Source organism: Oncorhynchus nerka, linkage group LG24 (genome assembly GCF_034236695.1).
Source record: "Oncorhynchus nerka isolate Pitt River linkage group LG24, Oner_Uvic_2.0, whole genome shotgun sequence".
Lineage (NCBI taxonomy): Eukaryota > Metazoa > Chordata > Actinopteri > Salmoniformes > Salmonidae > Oncorhynchus > Oncorhynchus nerka.
In genome coordinates this window covers 42,063,410-42,083,434 of record NC_088419.1, presented here as the reverse complement: position 1 = coordinate 42,083,434, position 20,025 = coordinate 42,063,410, and the positions used below count along the sequence as shown (strand labels likewise).

Genomic DNA, 20,025 nt, shown 5'->3' with positions numbered 1-20,025 from the left:
GCGTATGGGTTCTTACCTGCAGAACTGTCATGACATATTGGTGCGTATGGGTTCTTACCTGCAGAACTGTCGTGAGTGGTTCATATTGGTGCGTATGGGTTCTTACCTGCAGAACTTCCGGGAGTGGTTCATATTGGTGCGTATGGGTTCTTACCTGCAGAACTGTCGTGAGTGGTTCATATAGCTTCGTATGGGTTCTTACCTGCAGAACTGTCGTGAGTGGTTCATATTGGTTTGTATGGGTTCTTACCTGCAGAACTGTCGTGAGTGGTTCATATAGCTTCGTATGGGTTCTTACCTGCAGAACTGTCGTGAGTGGTTCATATTGGTGCGTATGGGTTCTTACCTGCAGAACTGTCGTGAGTGGTTCATATAGCTTCGTATGGGTTCTTACCTGCAGAACTGTCGTGAGTGGTTCATATTGGTTTGTATGGGTTCTTACCTGCAGAACTTCCGGGAGTGGTTCATATTGGTGCATATGGGTTCTTACCTGCAGAACTGTCGTGAGTGGTTCATGTTGGGTCCGGCTTTGATGTTTCCTTTGTCTGGGTCATAGATGGTGATGGCCCGGGCATAGGCTCCTCCCAGAATAAAGATGTGCCCATTCAGAGTGACCGCTGGGGCATACTTATTATCTGGAGAAGAAACACAAAGAGATGCACGTTACAAACACCGACAGAAGTGAGGTAGAAGATTGAAAAACGGACAGAAGGGGAGTTAGAAGTTACATCGACTATCTCTACATGTGTCTGTTTTTAAATACTTATTTTTTTATTTAGCGAATGCAAAGTCCTTTAGCCAAGTGATTGCTTCCGGTCCTGCTGGGTTGATAGTGAGTAGGCCTCCGCTGAGTTTGTAGGTTAGACAGTCAAGAATGTGGTGCATGGTTTGCTTCACCTCACAGGCACATACTGTAGGGGGCTTGCTTTAATGCCCCATCGTTGGAGGTTGGCAAGGCATTGGCTGGATATGTATGCCAGAACATCGAGCCAGGAAAGCGGGGTGGATTGCAGTATGCCAGTGATGATGTGCATTGTGGTGTTTAGCTGTATGTCGTGTGTGTGTGTGTGTGTGCGCGCGTGCGCGTGCGTGTGTGTGTGTGCGAGTGAGACGACCTTGACCAGACAGGTGCATATTACTCTGCTGCTGAGAATGAGAGTGCCGAGGTATGAATGGTGGTGGTAGCAACGCCCCATGTTGAGCCAGCTTGTTTAGAGATCAGGTTGTTCCTGGTTTTAACCTTAGCTGCTGTTGTCCTCAGGTGCTCCCAGAAGGTAAGTGACCTGTGCAGGGTCACCCCAAGGTATCTGGAGGTGGGTTTGCGCTCTAGCTTGTGGTTGTTCATCTGGGTGTTGAGCTCTTTTGGCCTTTGCGTTATGGAGGTGGAATATACTGAATACAGTTTTTGCTCGGCTTGGTTGAAGTCGCCATTTGTTGCAGTATTGTTCCAGTTTTAGGGTTTGCTCCAGGGTGTCGAAGTTTGGAGCTTGCGTTGCCAGGCATATGTCGTCAGAAGTATATGAATTTTCGGAAGGTGTTTTTTGGGAAGCCATTTGTGTAGAGGTTGAACAGAGGCCAGCACTGTGCCTTGGGGGAGACTGTTGGCATGTCTCTTCCATGTACTCTTTACCTCGCTGAGGTGGACTCTGAAACATCTATTGCTCAGTAGTGTGATGATTTTGGTTGACTAATGGGGGAGGGACCACGACTGCTTCAGGAGGAAGCCAGTGCATCAAATGATATCATAGGCAGCTGTGACGTCAAGAAAGACAGCTTGTTTTGAAGCCATTTTTGATGTAGGTGTTAGAGGAACAATTCCACCCCAAAACTACTGGTAATTTGTTTCATCAGTCCATTTTCTTATTAACTTAAAATATATATATGTTTTGTCCATTGTTGATAGAGTCCCAGAATGTTCTACATGTCAGCATTTTGCATCATACCGGCTGTATTTTTGTATTTTGAAAGTTCTATATCTTGAAAACTTGTTTGCTGACATGCAAAACATGTTGGGACTATATCAACAATGGACTAATGAAACAAATACCAAAATATTGTTTTTGAAATCTAAAACAGACACATGGTGTAATATCTACAAAAGGGAGACAGAACTGAAGAGACACAAACAAAGAGAAAAGCAGCCAGAAAGAGAAATACACTATACATATAAAAGCATGTGGACACCCCTTGAAATGAGTGGATTTGGCTATTTCAGCCACACCCGTTCCTGAGAAGTATATAAAATCGAGCACACAGCCATGCAATCTCCATAGGAAACACTGGCAGTGTAGAATGGCCTTACTGAAGAGCTCAGTGACTTTCAAAGTAGCACCGTCATAGGATACCACCTCTCCAACAAGTCAGTTTGTCACATTTATGCCCTGCTAGAGCTGGCCCGGTCAACTGTAAGTGCTGTTACTGTGAAGTGGAAATGTCTAGGAGCAACAACAGCTCAGACGCGAAGTGGTAGGCCACACAAGCTCACAGAATGGGACTGGCAAGTGCTAAAGCGCATAGCACGTAAAAAGTATGTCCTCGGTTGCAACACTCACTACCGAGTTCCAAACTGCCTATGAAAGTAAAGTCAGCACAATAACTGTTAGTTGGGAGTTTCATGAAATGGGTTTCCATGGCAGAGATCACCATGTGCAATCCCAAACATCGGCTGGAGTGGTGTAAAGCTCGCCGCCATTGGTCTCTGGAGCAGTGGAAACACGTTTTCTGGGTTGATGAATCATGCTTCACCATCTGGTAGTCTGACAGATGAATCTGGGTTTGGCGCATGCCAGGAGGACGCCACCTGCCCCAATGCATAGTGCCAACTGTAAAGTTTGGTGGAGGAGGCTGTTTTTAATGGTTCGGGCTAGGCCCCCTTAATTCCAGTGAAGGAAAATCTTAAGGCTACAGTATACAATGACATTCTAGACAATTCTGTGCTTCCAACTTTGTGGCAAAAGTTTGGGGAAGGCCCTTTGTTTCAGCATGACAATACCCCCGTGCACAAAGAAAGGTCCATACAGAAATGGTTTGTCGAGATCTGTATGGAAGAATTTGACTGGCCTGCACAGAGCCCTGACCTTATAACTCCATTGAACACCTTTGGGATGAATTAGACCGCCGACTGCAAGCTAGGCCTAATCGCCCAACATCAGTACCCGATCCCACTAATGCTCTTTTGGCTGAACGTAAGCAAGTCCCCGCAGCAATGTAACATCTAACATCCAGGACCTACATAATAGGCGGTGTCAGAGGAAAGCCCATAAAATTGTCAGAGACTCCAGTCACCCAAGTTATAGACTGTTTTCTTTGCTACCGCATGGCAAGCGGTACCGGAGCGCCAAATCTAGGACCAAACAGCTTCTACCCCCAAGCCATAAGACTGCTGAACAATTAATCGAACCGGACTTTTGACATTGATGACCCCCCCCCAGAATTTGTTTTTACACTGCTGCCACTGGCTTTTTATTATCTATGTACAGACATTTCACTCTACCTACAATTTCAAATTACCTCAACTAACCTGTACCCCCGCACACTTGACTCGGTACCGGTACCCCCAGTATATAGCCTCATTATTGTTATTTTATTGTATTACTTTTTATTATTTATTTACTTTAGTTTAATTGGTAAATATTTTCTTAACTCTTCTGAAACTACACTGTTCGTTAACGGCTTGTAAGTAAGCATTTCCCGGTAAGGTCTACACTGTATTCGGCGCATGTGACAAATAAAGTTTGATTTGATCGAGTGGAAAGCCTTCCCAAAAGAGTGGAGGCTGTTATAGCAGCAAAGGGGGGACCAATTCCTTATTAATGCCCATGATCCTGGAATGAGATGTTCAACGAGCAGGCGTCCACATACTTTTGGTCATATAGTGCAGAATTTTATAAGCCAGGGATAGATAGAAGTTGAAAACCCAGAGGTGATGAGCTAGAATGAAAACCAGGCAAAAACCAAATAGAAGTTACTGTTTCAATTGTATTATCCTCACTGCAGAATCTCCCCGGCTATAATGGCATCATTTTGTTTTCCATGTCACCTTCTGTCTAGCGCTGCATGCAAAATCACATCTACATTCCTCTTACCACTTCCTTGAGTTCGAGGCTGGAGATTAAAAATACTATGGTTTTGGGAAATGGGAATTTCACAGTGAACGGATAACAATTGAAATAGCAGTATTCATGAATCAGCTTGACGTTATTGTTTGTGCTCCAAATGTGTTTATACCTGGTTCCAATATAAAGGTCTTAAGTCTTAATAATTTACTATTGGATTACACCCTATGGCAATCCTCTGTGTGTGTGTGTGTGTGTGTGTGTGTGTGTGTGTGTGTGTGTGTGTATACACACACACACACACACACACACACACACACACACACACACACACAGTTGAAGTCGGAAGTCTACATACACACATTAAAACTCATTTTTCAACCACTTCACACATTTCTTGTTAACAAACTATAGTTTTGGCAAGTCGGTTAGGACATCTACTTTTTGAATGACACAAGTAATTTTTCCAACAATTGTTTACAGATAATGTCATTTATAATTCACTGTATCACAATTCCAGTGGGTCAGAAGTTTACATACACTAAGTTGACTGTGCCTTTAAACAGCTTGGAAAATTCCAGAAAAGATGTCGTGGCTTTAGAAGCTTCTGATAGGCTAATTGACATCATTTGAGTCAATTGGAGGTGTACCTGTGGATGTATTTCAGGGTCTACCTTCAAACTCAGTGCCTCTTTGCTTGACATCATGGGAAAATCAAAAGAAATCAGCCAAGACTTTAGAAAAAAAATTGTAGACCTCCACAAGTCTGGTTCATCCTTGGAAGCAATTTCCAAATGCCTGAAGGTACCACGTTCATCTGTAAAAACAGTCGTACGCAAGTATAAACACCATGGGACCACGCAGCCGCCATACCGCTCAGGAAGGAGATGCGTTCTGTCTCCTAGAGATAAATGTACTTTGGTGCAAAAAGTACAAATCAATCCCAGAACAACAGCAAAGGACCTTGTGAAGATGCTGGAGGAAACAGGTACAAATGTATCTCTATCCACAGTTAAACAAGTCCTATATCGACATAACCTGAAAGGCCACTCAGCAAGGAGAAGCCACTGCTCAAAAACCACAATAAAAAAACGAGACTACGGTTTGCAACTGCACATGGGGACCAAGATCATACTTCTTGGAGAAATGTCCTCTGGTTTCATGAAACAAAAATAGAACTGTTAGGCCATAATGACCATCGTTATGTTTGGAGGAAAAAGGGGGAGGCTTGCAAGCCGAAGAACACCATCCCAACCGTGAAGCACGGGGGTGGCACCATCATGTTGTGGGGGTGCTTTGCTGCACTTCACAAAATGATGGCATCATGAGGATGGAAAATGATGTGGATATATTGAAGCAACATCTCAAGACATCAGTCAGGAAGTTAAAGCTTGGTCGCAAATGGCTCTTCCAAATGGACAATGACCCCAAGCATACCTTCAAAGTTGTGGCAAAATGGCTTAAGGACAACAAAGTCAAGGTATTGGAGTGGCCATCACAAAGCCCTAACCTCAATCCTATAGAAAATGTGTGGGCAGAACTGAAAAAGCGTGTGCGAGCAAGGAGGCCTACAAACCTGACTCAGTTACACCAGCTCTGTCAGGAGGAATGGGCCAAAATTCACCCAACTTATTGTGGGAAGCTTGTGGAAGGGTACCTGAAACATTTGATCCAAGTTAAACTATTTAAAGGCAATGCTACCAAATACTAATTGAGTGCATGTACTTCTGACCCACTGGGAATGTGATGAAAGAAATGCTGAAATAAATAACTACTATTATTCTGACATTTCACATTATTAAAATAAAGTGGTGATCCCAACTGACCTAAGACGGGGATTTTTTTACTCAAACTGAGTTTAAATGTATTTGGCTAAGGTGTATGTAAACCTCTGACTTCAACTGTATATATATATATTTTTAAATTTAAGGATAAAGTCCTGTGCATGGATTGAAAATATGAGGAATGAGTGAGGATATTGCATATAATGTAATCAGCTACTGCATGGAGAAAATGGGGGAAAACAATGGGGACAGACTTCTACAGTCTTACTGTGGAAACAATCATACACAAAACTCCCTGGGTAAGGTAGGAATTTAATCAAACTCCCATGCAGAAACATTATACTGTGAATAAAGTTTCAAACAATGTAATTGTTGTGTATTAATGTGCCTCGACCTTTTGCAACGACCTCTACCTCGCTTCTGACCCCCCTTTCCTCCTTACCTATATAAGGCACACAAGTACGCATGCTTGTTGAAGACATATCAATGTACCTTACACTCTGACAGAGCAATCGTCTCCTAAACGATTACAGCTGGCCAATTTATGACATCATGAATAATGCAGACACATCCCAGTGTAGTATTTTGTTTTTCACCTCCATCCACCATGTCCACACACACACACACACACACACACACACACACACCCTTCAGTGCCTATAAAGCAAGATGTGTTTAATTAAAATGCCATTTTGCCAGGCGTGACTGACGACAGCCGTTCAGCCGTCCCGCTCTCTTTCACTCCATCCCCCTCTCTCTCTGTGACAACTCAGAACCCTAGGCCTGTCACTATCAGTGACACAACGTGGCTGCCATGTCTGCGTGTGTGCAAGTGTGTGTCAGTCACAGAAGGTTTTGTATTAACTGTCTCCAGAGACAGAATGCAAAGCTATTCCCTTGGGACTGCTGTTCTACTGTTCTGCTTTACCAGCAGAAACACTTTTCCCTGCCTCAGATGAGCCCCTCTAATGTGTGAATATTAAGCTCATTGAGCACTATATTAAAAGCAGTGGCGGTCAGTGCCGTTTAAGATGAGGGAGGACAATATCTATTTACATGAGCATGGCCTTATTTCTATTACAACATATTGGATGACTGTCATTCATATTCCATTCACCCAGTTCAATGTAACAACAATAGGTTTAGGCTACTACATGATACTTGAATTTTCCCTATACGCATCATGAGGTTGCTACAACCCAGCCTATGAATGAAAGTTTACAAAGTAGGTGCACACAGGTCGAAATACAAATTTGAGGTGACAGACAGTGACATTCAATACCGCCTTGCATCTAGTTGATATAGGGTGTAATCATTAGTCCAACAGTTGCAAACTATAGTTTCTATTGGACAAATTCAGGTATGATTATCCCTGTTTTTTCCCGTTTGCTTCCGTTTAAGAAACATTTTTCAACAGAAACGGTGGAATGTATACACCCCTGATCCCGCGTAAACAGAGTTCACTTTCATAGCAGCCACGTCGTATTCATTCTCTTCCGGACTTCAATGCACAACACATCAGCTGTTATGTAACCAGGAGAAAAAACCTTTCCAAGCCAAACCGCTACATACAGCCTACATCGTTGTCACCATATTAGATAAAGTAACGTCATAGTCAGCATAGCTAATAGAACTAGCAGGTTAGTAAACCCGCTACAATCATGCAGTATCATTTGTGTAGTCAGTAAGCAGTTACACCGGTGGGCCCTGGTGGCAATAAATTAGTAATACCAAAAGCTTACCTAGACTTGGAAGAGTTCCAGTGTTGTGTTGGAAAGTCATAGCCAGCTAGCTAACATAACACACCTCTGTTTGAGCAGGGTGTTTCAGTAGGCTAAACTAGCTCGCTGCATTTTCTAGCTAAGTAAAGTGGAAAAAAAGACCCTATTTCTCTCTTTCTCTTAATTTCTTCTTCATTTTAGAAGAAATTAATTGATGCAAACTGTTCAACATTTGTCTTTCTTTCTCTTTGAGTCAACTACTCACCACATGTTATACACTGCAGTGCTAGCTAGCTGTAGCTTATGCTTTCAGTACTAGATTTATTTGATTGGGTGGACAACATGCCAGTTCATGCTGCAAGAGCTCATAGGTTGGAGGACGTCCTCCGGAAGTTTTCAAAATGACTGTGTAAGTCTATCGAAAGGGGTGAGAACCATGAGCCTCCAAGGTTTTATATTGAAGTCAATGTACCCAGAGAAGGACGGAAACTAGCTGTCCTCCGGCTACACCATGGTGCTACCCTACAGAGTGCTGTTGAGGCTACTGTAGACCTTCTTTGCAAAATAGTGTGTTTTAATCAGTTATTTGGTGACATGATTATATTTAGTATAGTTTTATCTAAAAAATGATAATTCACTGAGGAGGATGGTCCTCCCCTTCCTCCTTTCAGGAGCCTCCACTGATTAAAAGTGCCTTATGTACTATACATAATATTCTTATATAGGTAGGAAAACCTCAAAGGCAGATATCAGTAGTATTGAGTCATATTGAACAGAAAGTACACCTTTTTTTTTCACTTCCAACTCTTCCTTGTTTCACATTTGACCACAGGAGTCAACATATGTGTTTTTCACATGTAGGAAGTGAATACCTATCTAACATGAAACCAGTGTCTCATATCTGCTGCAACTCTCAACACTGTTGAAACACATTGTTTCCTCTCCTTAGTCCAAAAGCAGCTGGAGTAAATGATGGTATCTGATACCAATCTTAGTCACTACCGGAGTGATCTCATACATCACACGAACAAAGGCTGATTAGATTGGACTCTGATTAGACTACAAAGGACTGAGGAGCAGACATCACAAAATAACTAGTGTTAGTTTACTGGATAGAGGGGTACAGTCACAGATCAAGTCATGCAGTCATTAACAGTGGTTCCACTACAGCACATGTAAACATTTAAACAAACACTAGTCTCTTAGTGATTTAAGCCTATGATTTCATCCTGGCCCTTCAGAATGACTACAGGGGAATGGGACAATGCATCCTCAGTCTACTCAGCCAAGAGACCAGATAAAGACCCAATCACAGGAATGATCTGTTAAGGTTAATTATTCCCATGTTGTTTCCTGTTATTCCCCGTTATTGTTGCCTGACAACTCACCCCGAATTTAATTCAGCTGCTCTGACGATTGCTACATACATTCAGTCTGAATCTGCCATCCGAGAAGTCGTTTGTGCTGACGTCAAAATGAGGGGCGTTGCACAGCAATTGCAGCACAGGAGGTTGGTGGCACCTTACTTGGGGAGGATGGGCTCGTGGTAATGGCTGGAGCGGAATGGGTGGAATGGTAACAAATACACCAAACACGTGGTTTGATCACATTCGCTCCACTCCAGCCATTATTATGAGCCGTCCTCCCCTCAGCAGCCTCCAATGAACTGGAGGAAAGCAAATCCAGACTCATCGCAGAGAGGAAACGATAGTGGGTGTGACGTTTGGCCGGAGCAATGTGGAAGGGTAGTCAGGCCACTGTTATTGTGTAACAAGAGGAAAATAGAAGTAGGGTGTTACTAAGGTTTTGTTGTCAGGTAGATTGCAATACACATCACCCGGAAATCATGATTGTTCAGAGGGCATCCAAATCACTTTAAAGGTCACTTTCTCTCATGTAATTGTGCACAATAATTGTTTTGGATCAATTCTCTGATGTAGCAATCTAGGTCCAATACGGCCTCTTCTCTCTGCCCCTCGCTCTCCTTCTCCCCATCCCTTTCTCTCGCCCATCTCTATCTCCCTCTATCCCTCCCCATCCCTCTCTCTCTGCCCGTACCCCTCTCTCCCTCATCCCTCTGCTTCCCCATCCCTCTCCCCCCCAGCTCTCTTTCTCGCCCCCAGCTCTCTATCTCGCTCCCAGCTCTCTCTCTCTCTCACCCCCAGCTCGCTCCCTCTCTCTCGCCCCCAGCTCTTTCTCTGCCCATTCCCATCTCTCTCTGCCCATTCCCATCGCTCTCTGCCCATTCCCATGTCTCTCTGCCCATTCCCCTCGCTCTCTGCCCATTCCCCTCGCTCTCTGCCCATTCCCATCTCTCTCTGCCCATTCCCATCTCTCTGCCCATTCCCATCCCTCTCCCCCTCTTTCTCGCCCCCAGCTCTCTATCTCGCTCCCAGCTCTCTCTCTCTCTCACCCCCAGCTCGCTCTCTCTCTCGCCCCCAGCTCGCTCCCTCTCTCTCTCGCCCCCAGCTCTTTCTCTGCCCATTCCCATGCTCTCTGCCCATTCCCATGTCTCTCTGCCCATTCCCATGTCTCTCTGCCCATTCCCATGTCTCTCTGCCCATTCCCATGTCTCTCTGCCCATTCCCCTCGCTCTCTGCCCATTCCCATCTCTCTGCCCATTCCCATCCCTCTCCCCCTCTTTCTCGCCCCCAGCTCTCTATCTCGCTCCCAGCTCTCTCTCGCCCCCAGCTCGCTCTCTCTCTCGCCCCCAGCTCGCTCCCTCTCTGTCTCGCCCCCAGCTCTTTCTCTGCCCATTCCCATCTCTCTCTGCCCATTCCCATCGCTCTCTGCCCATTCCCATCGCTCTCTGCCCATTCCCATCGCTCTCTGCCCATTCCCATCGCTCTCTGCCCATTCCCCTCGCTCTCTGCCCATTCCCCTCGCTCTCTGCCCATCCCCCTCGCTCTCTACCATCCCCCTCTCTCAATTAAATTCCATTCAAAAGGCTTCATTGGCATGGGAAACATACATGAAATAAATAAAAAATTAAGCAGTAAACATTACACTCACAATTTTTTTTTTTTTATGGAAACATTTCAAAGGTCATTATTTCTACATACAGTGTCGTAGAAATGTGCAAGTTGTTAAAGTACAAAAGGGAAAATAAATAAACATAAATATGTGTTGTATTTACAATGGTGTTTGTTCTTCCCTGGTTGCCCTTTTCTTGTGGCAACAGGTCACACATCTTGCTGTTGTTGGCATTTCACCTAATAGATATGGGAGTTAATCAACATTTTATTTGTTTTTCTAATTCTTTGTGGGTCTGTTTAACCAAACTCCTGCATGGCCAAGACCAAAGAGCTGTCAAAGGACACCAAAAACAAAATTGTAGACCTGCACCAGGCTGGGAAGACTGAATCTGCAATGGGTAAGCAGCCTGGTTTGAAGAAATCAACTGTGGGAGCAATTATTAGGAAATGGAAGACATACAAGACCACTGATAATCTCCCTCGATCTGGGGCTCCACGCAAGATCTCACCCTGTGGGGTCAAATTTATCACAAGAACGGTGAGCAAAAATCCCAGAACCACACGGGGGGGACCTAGTGAATGACCTGCAGAGAGCTGGGACCAAAGTAACAAAGCCTACCATCAGTAACACACTACGCCGCGAGGGACTCAAATCCTGCAGTGCCAGAAGTGTCCCCCTACTTAAGCCAGTACATGTCCAGGCCCGTCTGAAGTTTGCTAGAGAGCATTTGGATGATCCAGAAGAAGATTGGGAGAATGTCATATGGTCAGATGAAACCAAAATAGAACTTTTTGGTAAAAACTCAACTTGTCGTGTTGCATCCAAAGAACACCATACCTACTGTGAAGCATGGGGGTGGAAACATCATGCTTTGGGGCTGTTTTTCTGCAAAGGGACCAGGACGACTGATCCGTGTAAAGGAAAGAATGAATGGGGCCATGTATCGTGAGATTTTGAGTGAAAACCTCCTTCCATAAGCAAGGGCATTGAAGATGAAACGTGGCTGGGTCTTTCAGCATGACAATGATCCCAAACACACCGCCCGGGCAACGAAGGAGTGGCTTTGTAAGAAGCATTTCAAGGTCCTGGAGTGGCCTAGCCAGTCTCCAGATCTCAACCCCATAGAAAATCTTTGGAGGGAGTTGAAAGTCCATGTTGCCCAGCAACAGCCCCAAAACATCACTGCTCTAGAGGAGATCTGCATGGAGGAATGGGACAAAATACCAGCAACGGTGTGTGAAAACCTTGTTAGGACTTACAGAAAATGTTTGACCTCTGTCATTGCCAACAAAGGGTATATAACAAAGTATTGATATGAACTTTGTTATTGACCAAATACTTATTTTACACCATAATTAGCAAATAAATTCATTTAAAAAATCCTACAATGTGATTTTCTGGATTTTTTTCTTCTCAGTTTGTCTGTCATAGTTGAAGTGTACCTATGATGAAAATTACAGGCCTCTCATCTTTTTAAGTGGGAGAACTTGCACAATTGGTGGCTGACTAAATACTTTTTTGCCCCACTGTATGTGCCTCTAATATGGTCAAACATTTGGCAGTAGGTTAGGAAGTGCAGCTCAGTTTCCACCTCATTTTCTGGGCAGTGGGAGCCAGGTCTGCCTACAGTGGCCTCTCTTGAGAGCCAGGTCTGCCTACGGTGGCCTCTCTCAATAGCAAGGCTATGCTCACTGAGTCTGTACATAGTCAAAGCTTTCCTTAATTTTGGGTCAGTCACAGTGGTCAGGTATTCTGCCACTTTGTACTCTCTGTTTAGGGCCAAATACCATTTTAGTTTACTTTGTCTTTTGTTCATTCTTTCCAATGTGTCAAGTAATTACCTTTTTGCTTTCTCATGATTTGGTTCGGTTTAATTTTGTTGCAGTCCTGGGGCTCTGTACGGTCTGTTTGTGAACAGAGCCCCAGGGCCACCTTGCTTAGGGGACTCTCGCTGTAGGTGATGGCTTTGTTATGGAAGGTTTGGGAATTGCTTCTTTTTAGGTGGTTGTACAATTTAACATCTCTTTTCTGGATTTTGATAATTAGTGGGTACCGTCCTAATTCTGCTCTGCAGGCATTATTTGGTGTGTTTTTTCAGAGTTCTGCATGCAGTCTCAATTTGGTGTTTGTCCCATTTTGTGAATTCCTGGTTGGTGAGCGGACCTCAGACCTTACAACCATAAAGGGCAATGTGTTCTATAACTGATTCAAGTACATTTAGCCAGATCCTAATTGGGATGTTAAATTTGATTTTCCTTTTGATAGCATAGAAGGCCCTTCTTGCCTTGTCTCTCAGAACGTTCACAGCTTTGTGGAAGTTACCTGTGGTGCTGATGCTTAGGCTGAGGTATGTATCTTTTTTGTGTGCTCTAGAGCAACAGTGTCTAGATGGAATTTGTATTTGTGTTCCTGGCAACTGGACCTTCACTTGAACACCATTATTTCTGTCTTACTGTCTGGACCCAGGTCTGACAGAATCTGTGCAGAAGATCTCGGTGCTGCTGTAGGCCCTCCTTGGTTGGTGACAGAAGCACCAGATCATCTGCAAACAGTAGACATTTGACTTCAGATTCTAGTAGGGTGAGGCTGGGTGCTGCAGACTATTCTAGTGCCCTTGCCAATTCATTGATATCTATGTTGAAGAGGAAGGGGCTCAAGCTGCATCCTTGTCTCACCCCATGGTACTGTGGAAATAAATTGTTGTGTTGTTTTGCCAATTTTAACCGCACACTTGTTTGTGTACATGGATTTTATAATGTTGTATGTTTTTCCTCCCAACACCACTTTCCATCAATTTATATAGCAAACCATCATCAACCACCATACCACATTGAGTCAAAGGCCTTTTTGAAATCAACAAAGCATGAGAAGACTTTTCCTTTGTTTTGGTTTGTTTGCATTTCAATGAGGGTGGGCAGGGTGTATACGTGGTCTGTCGTACGGTAATTTGGTAAAAAGCCATGTTATTGCTGTTTGTTCTTTTTTATAGAGCTAAAAAGATTGGAGACATGGTTTATCCATACATCTCCATTTTGGATAGATAACTCTTCGTGTTTGTTTAGTGACGTTCCAATTATCCCAGAAGTAGTTAGATTCTTCAACTACATTGAGCTGATTTCTGACGTGCTATCCTTTTATTTCTGTATGGTTTTAGTGATTCACCATTGTGAAGGCATAGGCTCAGGTTTTCTGGTTTCTCAATTTCTTTGTTAAGGTTTTTGCATTCTTCATCAAACCATTTGTCGTTGTTGTCTATTTTCTTAGGTTGCCTGCTTGAAATGTTTAGATTTGATATGGAAGCTGAAAGATCAAATATACTGTAAAGGCTCACGCTCACCCACACGATTAGTGACTGCCTGAGATAGGGCTGAATACTGCCCCCTTTGGAGTAAGTGCGTGCCCATAGTAAACAGAATTTCTTTTGTCCAAAATTGCTAATATATGCATATAATAATTATTATTGAATAGAAAACTCTAAAGTTTCTAAAACCGTTTAAATTATGTCTGTATGTAAAGCAGAACTCTCAGGGCAGCCATTCTCCCAAACTCTCTCTTGGCAACAGAAAAGTTGGGACAACTTTGACGTCATCGCCCCCACCCTTCCCAAGCAGCTACAGACCTGGGAACAGTTTCTATGTGTTCAGCGCGATGTCTGCTTTCAAATGGGGCGTTCATTGTGAGAATCTCGCGCGCCCTCGTCCTTTGGCGGGCTAAAACGTTCGGGTCACGCGAAAATACATGCACTCTATTGCGCGCGTCTGAATTGGAGCCCTCTCTTTTTCCATGAAACACCAATTGATGTCGGTTTGTCTGTTCGCGCTGATCATTGTTTTACACGTTTAAAACATCCTAAAGCTTGATTCTGCACTTAGTTTGACCAGTTTAGTCGACATATAATATGTAATTTTGAAGTTTTGATGTGCAAGAGTGCGGGACCAGAAGTCATTTTGGGTGCATTTCAGCTGAAGCTGTTAGCATATGCTAATACAGAGACACACAACTTGAAACCAAACGATGTATTGGGTAAGTATGACTCCTTCCACGTCTTCTGATCGAAGAACATCAAAGGTAAGGGAATATTTATGTGGTTATTTTGGGTTTCTGTGGACTCCAAACGTAGAGGAGACATACTGCTAATATCTGAGCGCCGTCTCATATTATAGCCTAGTGAACGAATTCTGTAACGTTAAAAATAAATGTAACACAGTGGTTGCATTAAGAAGAAGTGTATCTTTGTAACTATATGTAGAACATGTATATTTAGTCATGTGTATTGCTTGTTATCTGACGTTATCTGTCGGAGCTATCATCATTTCTCCGGACATTTGAGTAGCATTTTTTGAAAATGTCGTCATTGTAAACAGAGATTTATGGATATAAATGGCATATTATTGAAAAAAACATAAATGTACTGTGTAACATGTCCTATTACTGTCATCTGATGAAGATTTTCAAAAGGTTAGTGAATGATTTATTTTTTAATCCTGCTTTTATAATTTTATATTTTCTGGGACAAAATGGCTGCCTCTTGTCTTTGTTTCGGTGGTGGTCTAATATAAATATGTGGTGTGTTTTCGCCGTAAAACATTTTAGAAATCTGACTTGCTGGGTAGATGAACAAGGTGTTTATCTTTCATTTGAGCTATTGGACTTGTTCATGTGTGGAGGTTAAATATTTCTAAGAATATTTTTTGCATTTTGTGTTATGGTAATGAGCTTGATGGGTAATGGGCTAGTATCAAGAGAGCTTGGGTATGAATGTGTGGCAGTGTCTGTCAATCTAATAGTGTGTGTGTTCCTGCATGTGTATTTATGTTCCTGCATATATATATATATGTGTACGTGTGTGTGTGTGTGTGTGTGTGTGTGTGTGTGTGTGTGTGTGTAAGCAGGAAATAGTCAGTTGATAAATGTTTGTAAAAGCCATTTGCAGCTCATGCTGGGGAGAGAGGCCCAAACAGCAAACAGATATTAATGAGAATCTGGTTATAACCCAGGGTATTCAGGCTGCTATCCTCCTCTCTCTACTCCCGTCCTCTTCTTCCTCTCCTCTCTGCCCTGAATCTCTGCTCCTGTCATTAACAGATACACCCCTCTATCCCCTGTCAGTTACATCATACCCCCCCCTTTCTCCGATCTATCCCCGTCCCTCTCCCCCTCTCTTTCTCCCTCCCTCGGATGTATTTCTGCTGCATGCCTAGGCCCGGGGGTACTGTGGGATTAGATAAGGTGGTGTGTGTGTGTGTGTGTGTGTGTGTGTGTGTGTGTGTAAATGGAAGGGGACGGTGAGGTAGTTTGAACTGTGCTCTCAACCCTCTTTACATTTCTGACATCTCTGCCATTCCCTCACTGTTCAGTTCTGTTCATTATAGAGCAGAAGCTAGAGGGGAAAAAAACACACTAATTTCACGTGATCCAAAATCACGTTTTCATGTGATCTCACGTGAAGTTAATGTGATAACGTGTGGAAACATGCAAATCGACATATGATAACATGAAACTACATGTGAAAACATTTGATCACATGAGAAGTGTTCCAAAAACACACATGTGAAATCATGTGGGGGTTTTTTAAGGGCTGCTACAGTATTGACTCTTACCGATCATGGGTGACTCTATGAAGCTCCAGGAGTTGGTCTGAGGAACGTATGACTGCAGTACTCCCGCCGATCGGCCTGCCTCGTTCACCCCTCCAAACACATACACCTTCCCCCCGCACACCGTGGCTGCTGCAGAGTGCACCGGCTTGGGGAGCGGAGACACAGTCTCCCACTGGTTGGTTATGGTGTCATACCTACGGAAAGGGACAAGGACTGGTTAGTGATGGTTCATACCTCAAGCCAACACACAGAATAGAGGGAGAAGGAGAGGTAATTAACATGTCGTTATTTCATCCGCAAGGCATTTTTCAATACATTTCAAATGTGTATTTAGAAACTGCAGTATTACATAGCAATATGCTAGCTTGGACAGTTTGGACATGACACAGAGTTCCCTGGCAACGACTTCAAGACCAAACCCATACACACCAAGGTGACAAGGGTTGACACCATGACTGTTGGCCCCGTCTGTTGGCACAACATGTCCCTGTTTGTTTGTGTGTGTTTGCATGTGTGTGAATGAAGTAAATTACACACCAATTGGTTGGAGGAGTGAAATGCAATCGTGTGATATAGCATAAGTGTGAAAACACATCCATCGTGTGTGTAGTGTTTGTCAATACTGCGGCTGTTGGTGAGGAGAGCCAAGGTCACTGGGGGAGCTATTTACAAGACAGAGACTGAATCAGGCCATAAACAAACATTTACTGCAAAAATAAATGATTTTAAACTGAGGAGTATGTGTCAGATGAATCATGAGTTTGTTCAGTTACTCTGAAGATTACACATGGAGCAAATCCTCTGATATCATAAACAGAAAAACTGTTGATCTTGGGAGGCAAGCTGCCTGTCAAAATGTATGTATGTACAGTTGAAGTCGGAGGTTTACATACACTTAGGTTGGAGTCATTAATTCACAGTACAGACACATTGGGTCTACTGACATCCATGAGAGAGAAAGAGAGAGAAAAGGGGGGGGGGGGGGACGGGGGACTGGGGAGAGTGTGTATGTGTGAGGTGTGTGTGTGTTTAGGGAAAAGGTTGTATGGAAGTAGAAGGTTATCAGTGCTATTCAGGTCTCCATCTCGTCTTCATCTCTCGTACCCTGGAGGAGGAAGTGTTGGGCTGTTTGGAGGTCAGTGCCAGCAGAGTTACTGTCGCAGAGCGATTACATCACACACTGAACAACTGAGGCTGTGGTTAGGTTTGGGGTTAGGGCTGGAGGTAGAGTTAGTGGTGGGGATGGAGCTAAGGCTAGGGTCAGGGTATGTCCAAGGTTAGGGTTAAAGGGTTGGGTTTACCCACCTCTCTGCAGTAAAACCCTTTCTAAATTGTTAAGCCTTCTGCAGGTAGTCTGTAGTTTATTCACCATAACAATAGCAACCCAGACAGCCCAACTGAGAATAAATAAGGCTATGGTAAATGGGGTTTAATAGAGGTGAGCTTGCCAAGAATGGTGTGTGTATATGTGTGCGTGTGCCTGTGTGTGTGTGTGTGTTGTAGTAGAGTGCTAAGCTCCAGATTATGACACACACTCTCTCTCCCAGTCTCAGTTACAGCAGAGATGACAAGATAATGTGTGATATGTCCTGGGGAAAAACAACACTGATCTGTGCCTCGACTCAGACCTTCACTGTTTATTCGCACAATGGAGGTCACTGACATAGGAAACATGAGACGGAAAAAGAGAGAGAGAGAGAGAGAGATATGGGGAAAGAGAGAGAGGAGATAGATATGGGGAAAGAGAGAGAGGAGATAGATATGGGGAAAGAGAGAGAGGAGAGAGATATGGGGAAAGAGAGAGAGGAGAGGGATATGGGGAAAGAGAGAGAGAGAGATGGGGAAAGGGAGAGATATAGAGAGAGATGGGGAAAGAGAGATGGAGAAAGAGTGAAAGAGAGAGAGAGATGGAGAAATAGAGAGATGGAGAAATAGAGAGATGGAGAAAGAGAGAGATGGAGAAAGAGTGAAAGAGAGAGAGAGGGGGGGGGAGGCATCTCTATGGAACATGCTTTTTCTCTGCATGCATTCCATCTCACCACAATTCTCTCTCCACACCTCCACTCATGTGTTTCTCTCATGCTGAGGTAAAGTTAGAGCAGCAGTTGGCCACCTGTGATTTTACTATAAAGACACTTGAAGCAGCGTGATGCTGTGCATGTATGTGTGTTTGATACCGACAGCTTTTTAAATCACAATGTGCAGTCACCCCGTCATGCTAAATGAGAGTTTGTATGTGTGTTTCTGTGTTCCATGGGTCAGAGCTTGTTAATTGCCTCATCACTGTGTGACGTTAGAATCCTACAGTCTCACTTTGGTGTCCAAGCAGGGCTGGCTTTAGCCTTTTGGGGGCCCTAAGAAAGATTTTGTTGTAGGGCCCCCCCACCTCACACCAAAACATTTAGTGGCCCCCCTCTTTCATTTCCTGCAATTTTACACATTTTGCCATGGGGCGAAGATAAATGTTTGCAGTTTAAAGCTAATTTCCTGCAATTCTACACATTTTGTAATTACTTTTGTTAAGATTTAATCTGCCCCTGGAGATCAGGGATCCAAGGCACGTGCCCTGCGTGCCCAGTTTCAGCATTACTGCAAGTTTAGATAGCTGGCTAGACTATCAAAAGATTCACTGACAATGTTAATTGAGTGACTGTCAGTTACCGACAGAGAAAAACTGCTGATTGTACTATTCTTATTCTCAATAGTAAGTGAAGACTGAGTTCCTAGGGGGTGCTAAAGGGCCCTAATCGACCGCTTATGGAACCGGCACAGTGTGTGTGCACTGTAAAGGGGTTGCTGTGAATTTGACAGCAACTTACAGGCAGATCATTGGCAAGTAAGTTACTGTATTTAACAGTACACCTACTGTAATATAATTACAGTAGCAAAGCAAGTACTGTGTAATGACACAGTACAATACTGTAGAATTGACTATTATACTGTAAAAAAGTAAATGCTACCATAATCGTAATGAATGAATGAATGGATGGATGAAATTCAATGAGGGGATTGGGGTTTGTATTTCACAGTATTTTGCTGTAATTACATGGAAATGGTGCAAGCAGGTTGGCTACAAGGTCATGTGTGTTAACATTACAGCATATGTGTATACTCGGTGTTTTACACGGAGTATACAAAACATTAAGAATACCTGCTCTTTCCATGACAGACTGACCAGGTGAATCTAAGTGAAAGCTATGATCCCTGATTTGTCACTTGTCAAATCCACTTCAATCAGTGTAGATGAAGGGGAGGAGACAGGTTAAAGAATGTTTTTTAAGCCTTGAGACAATTGAGACATGGATTGTGTGTGTACCATTCAGAGGGTGAGACAAAATATTTAACTGCCTTTGAATGGGGCATGGTATAAGGTGCCAGCCGCACCGGTTTGAGTATGTCAAGAACTGCAAAGCTGCTGGGTTTTTCACACTCAGCGAGGGGGGTGGCACAACTCAATATTAGGAAGGTGTTCCTAATGTTTGGTATACTCAGTGTATATCACTTCTACTTCTAGAGGCCTTAACAAAGGCTTCCAAACAGGCAGTGACTACAAGGCATAATAGACCAAAAGGACATGGTAAAATGCTTAACAATTAAAGCAGAGGAGGCTAGTGGAAGGAGTCATAGGAGGACAGGCTCATTGTAATGGCTGGAATGGAATAAATGGAACAGTGTCAAACGTGGTTTCCATATGTTTGATACCGTTCCATTGATTCCATTCCAGCCATTACAATGAGCCTGTCCTCCTATGGCTCCTTCCACTAGCCTCCTCTGCTTTAATGGTTTAAGACTCGCTGTCACTCCAATCTGTCCCCTACACACATTCAATTGATGGGGCACTAGTACCACATACCAGTTAAATTGGTAAAGCATCTTCGCTAATGGATGC

At 43.5% G+C, this 20,025-nt stretch overlaps 1 protein-coding gene across 1 annotated transcript in view; it reads right to left on the bottom strand.

Moving 5' to 3' along the window:
* LOC115108006 (kelch-like protein 29) overlaps positions 1 to 20,025 on the bottom strand; it is a 333,260-nt gene that overhangs the window by 8,684 nt on the left and 304,551 nt on the right. The window contains 2 exon segments of the mRNA XM_029631860.2: positions 491 to 635; positions 16,137 to 16,330. Of these exon segments, the coding sequence (XP_029487720.2) occupies positions 491 to 635; positions 16,137 to 16,330 (339 nt within the window).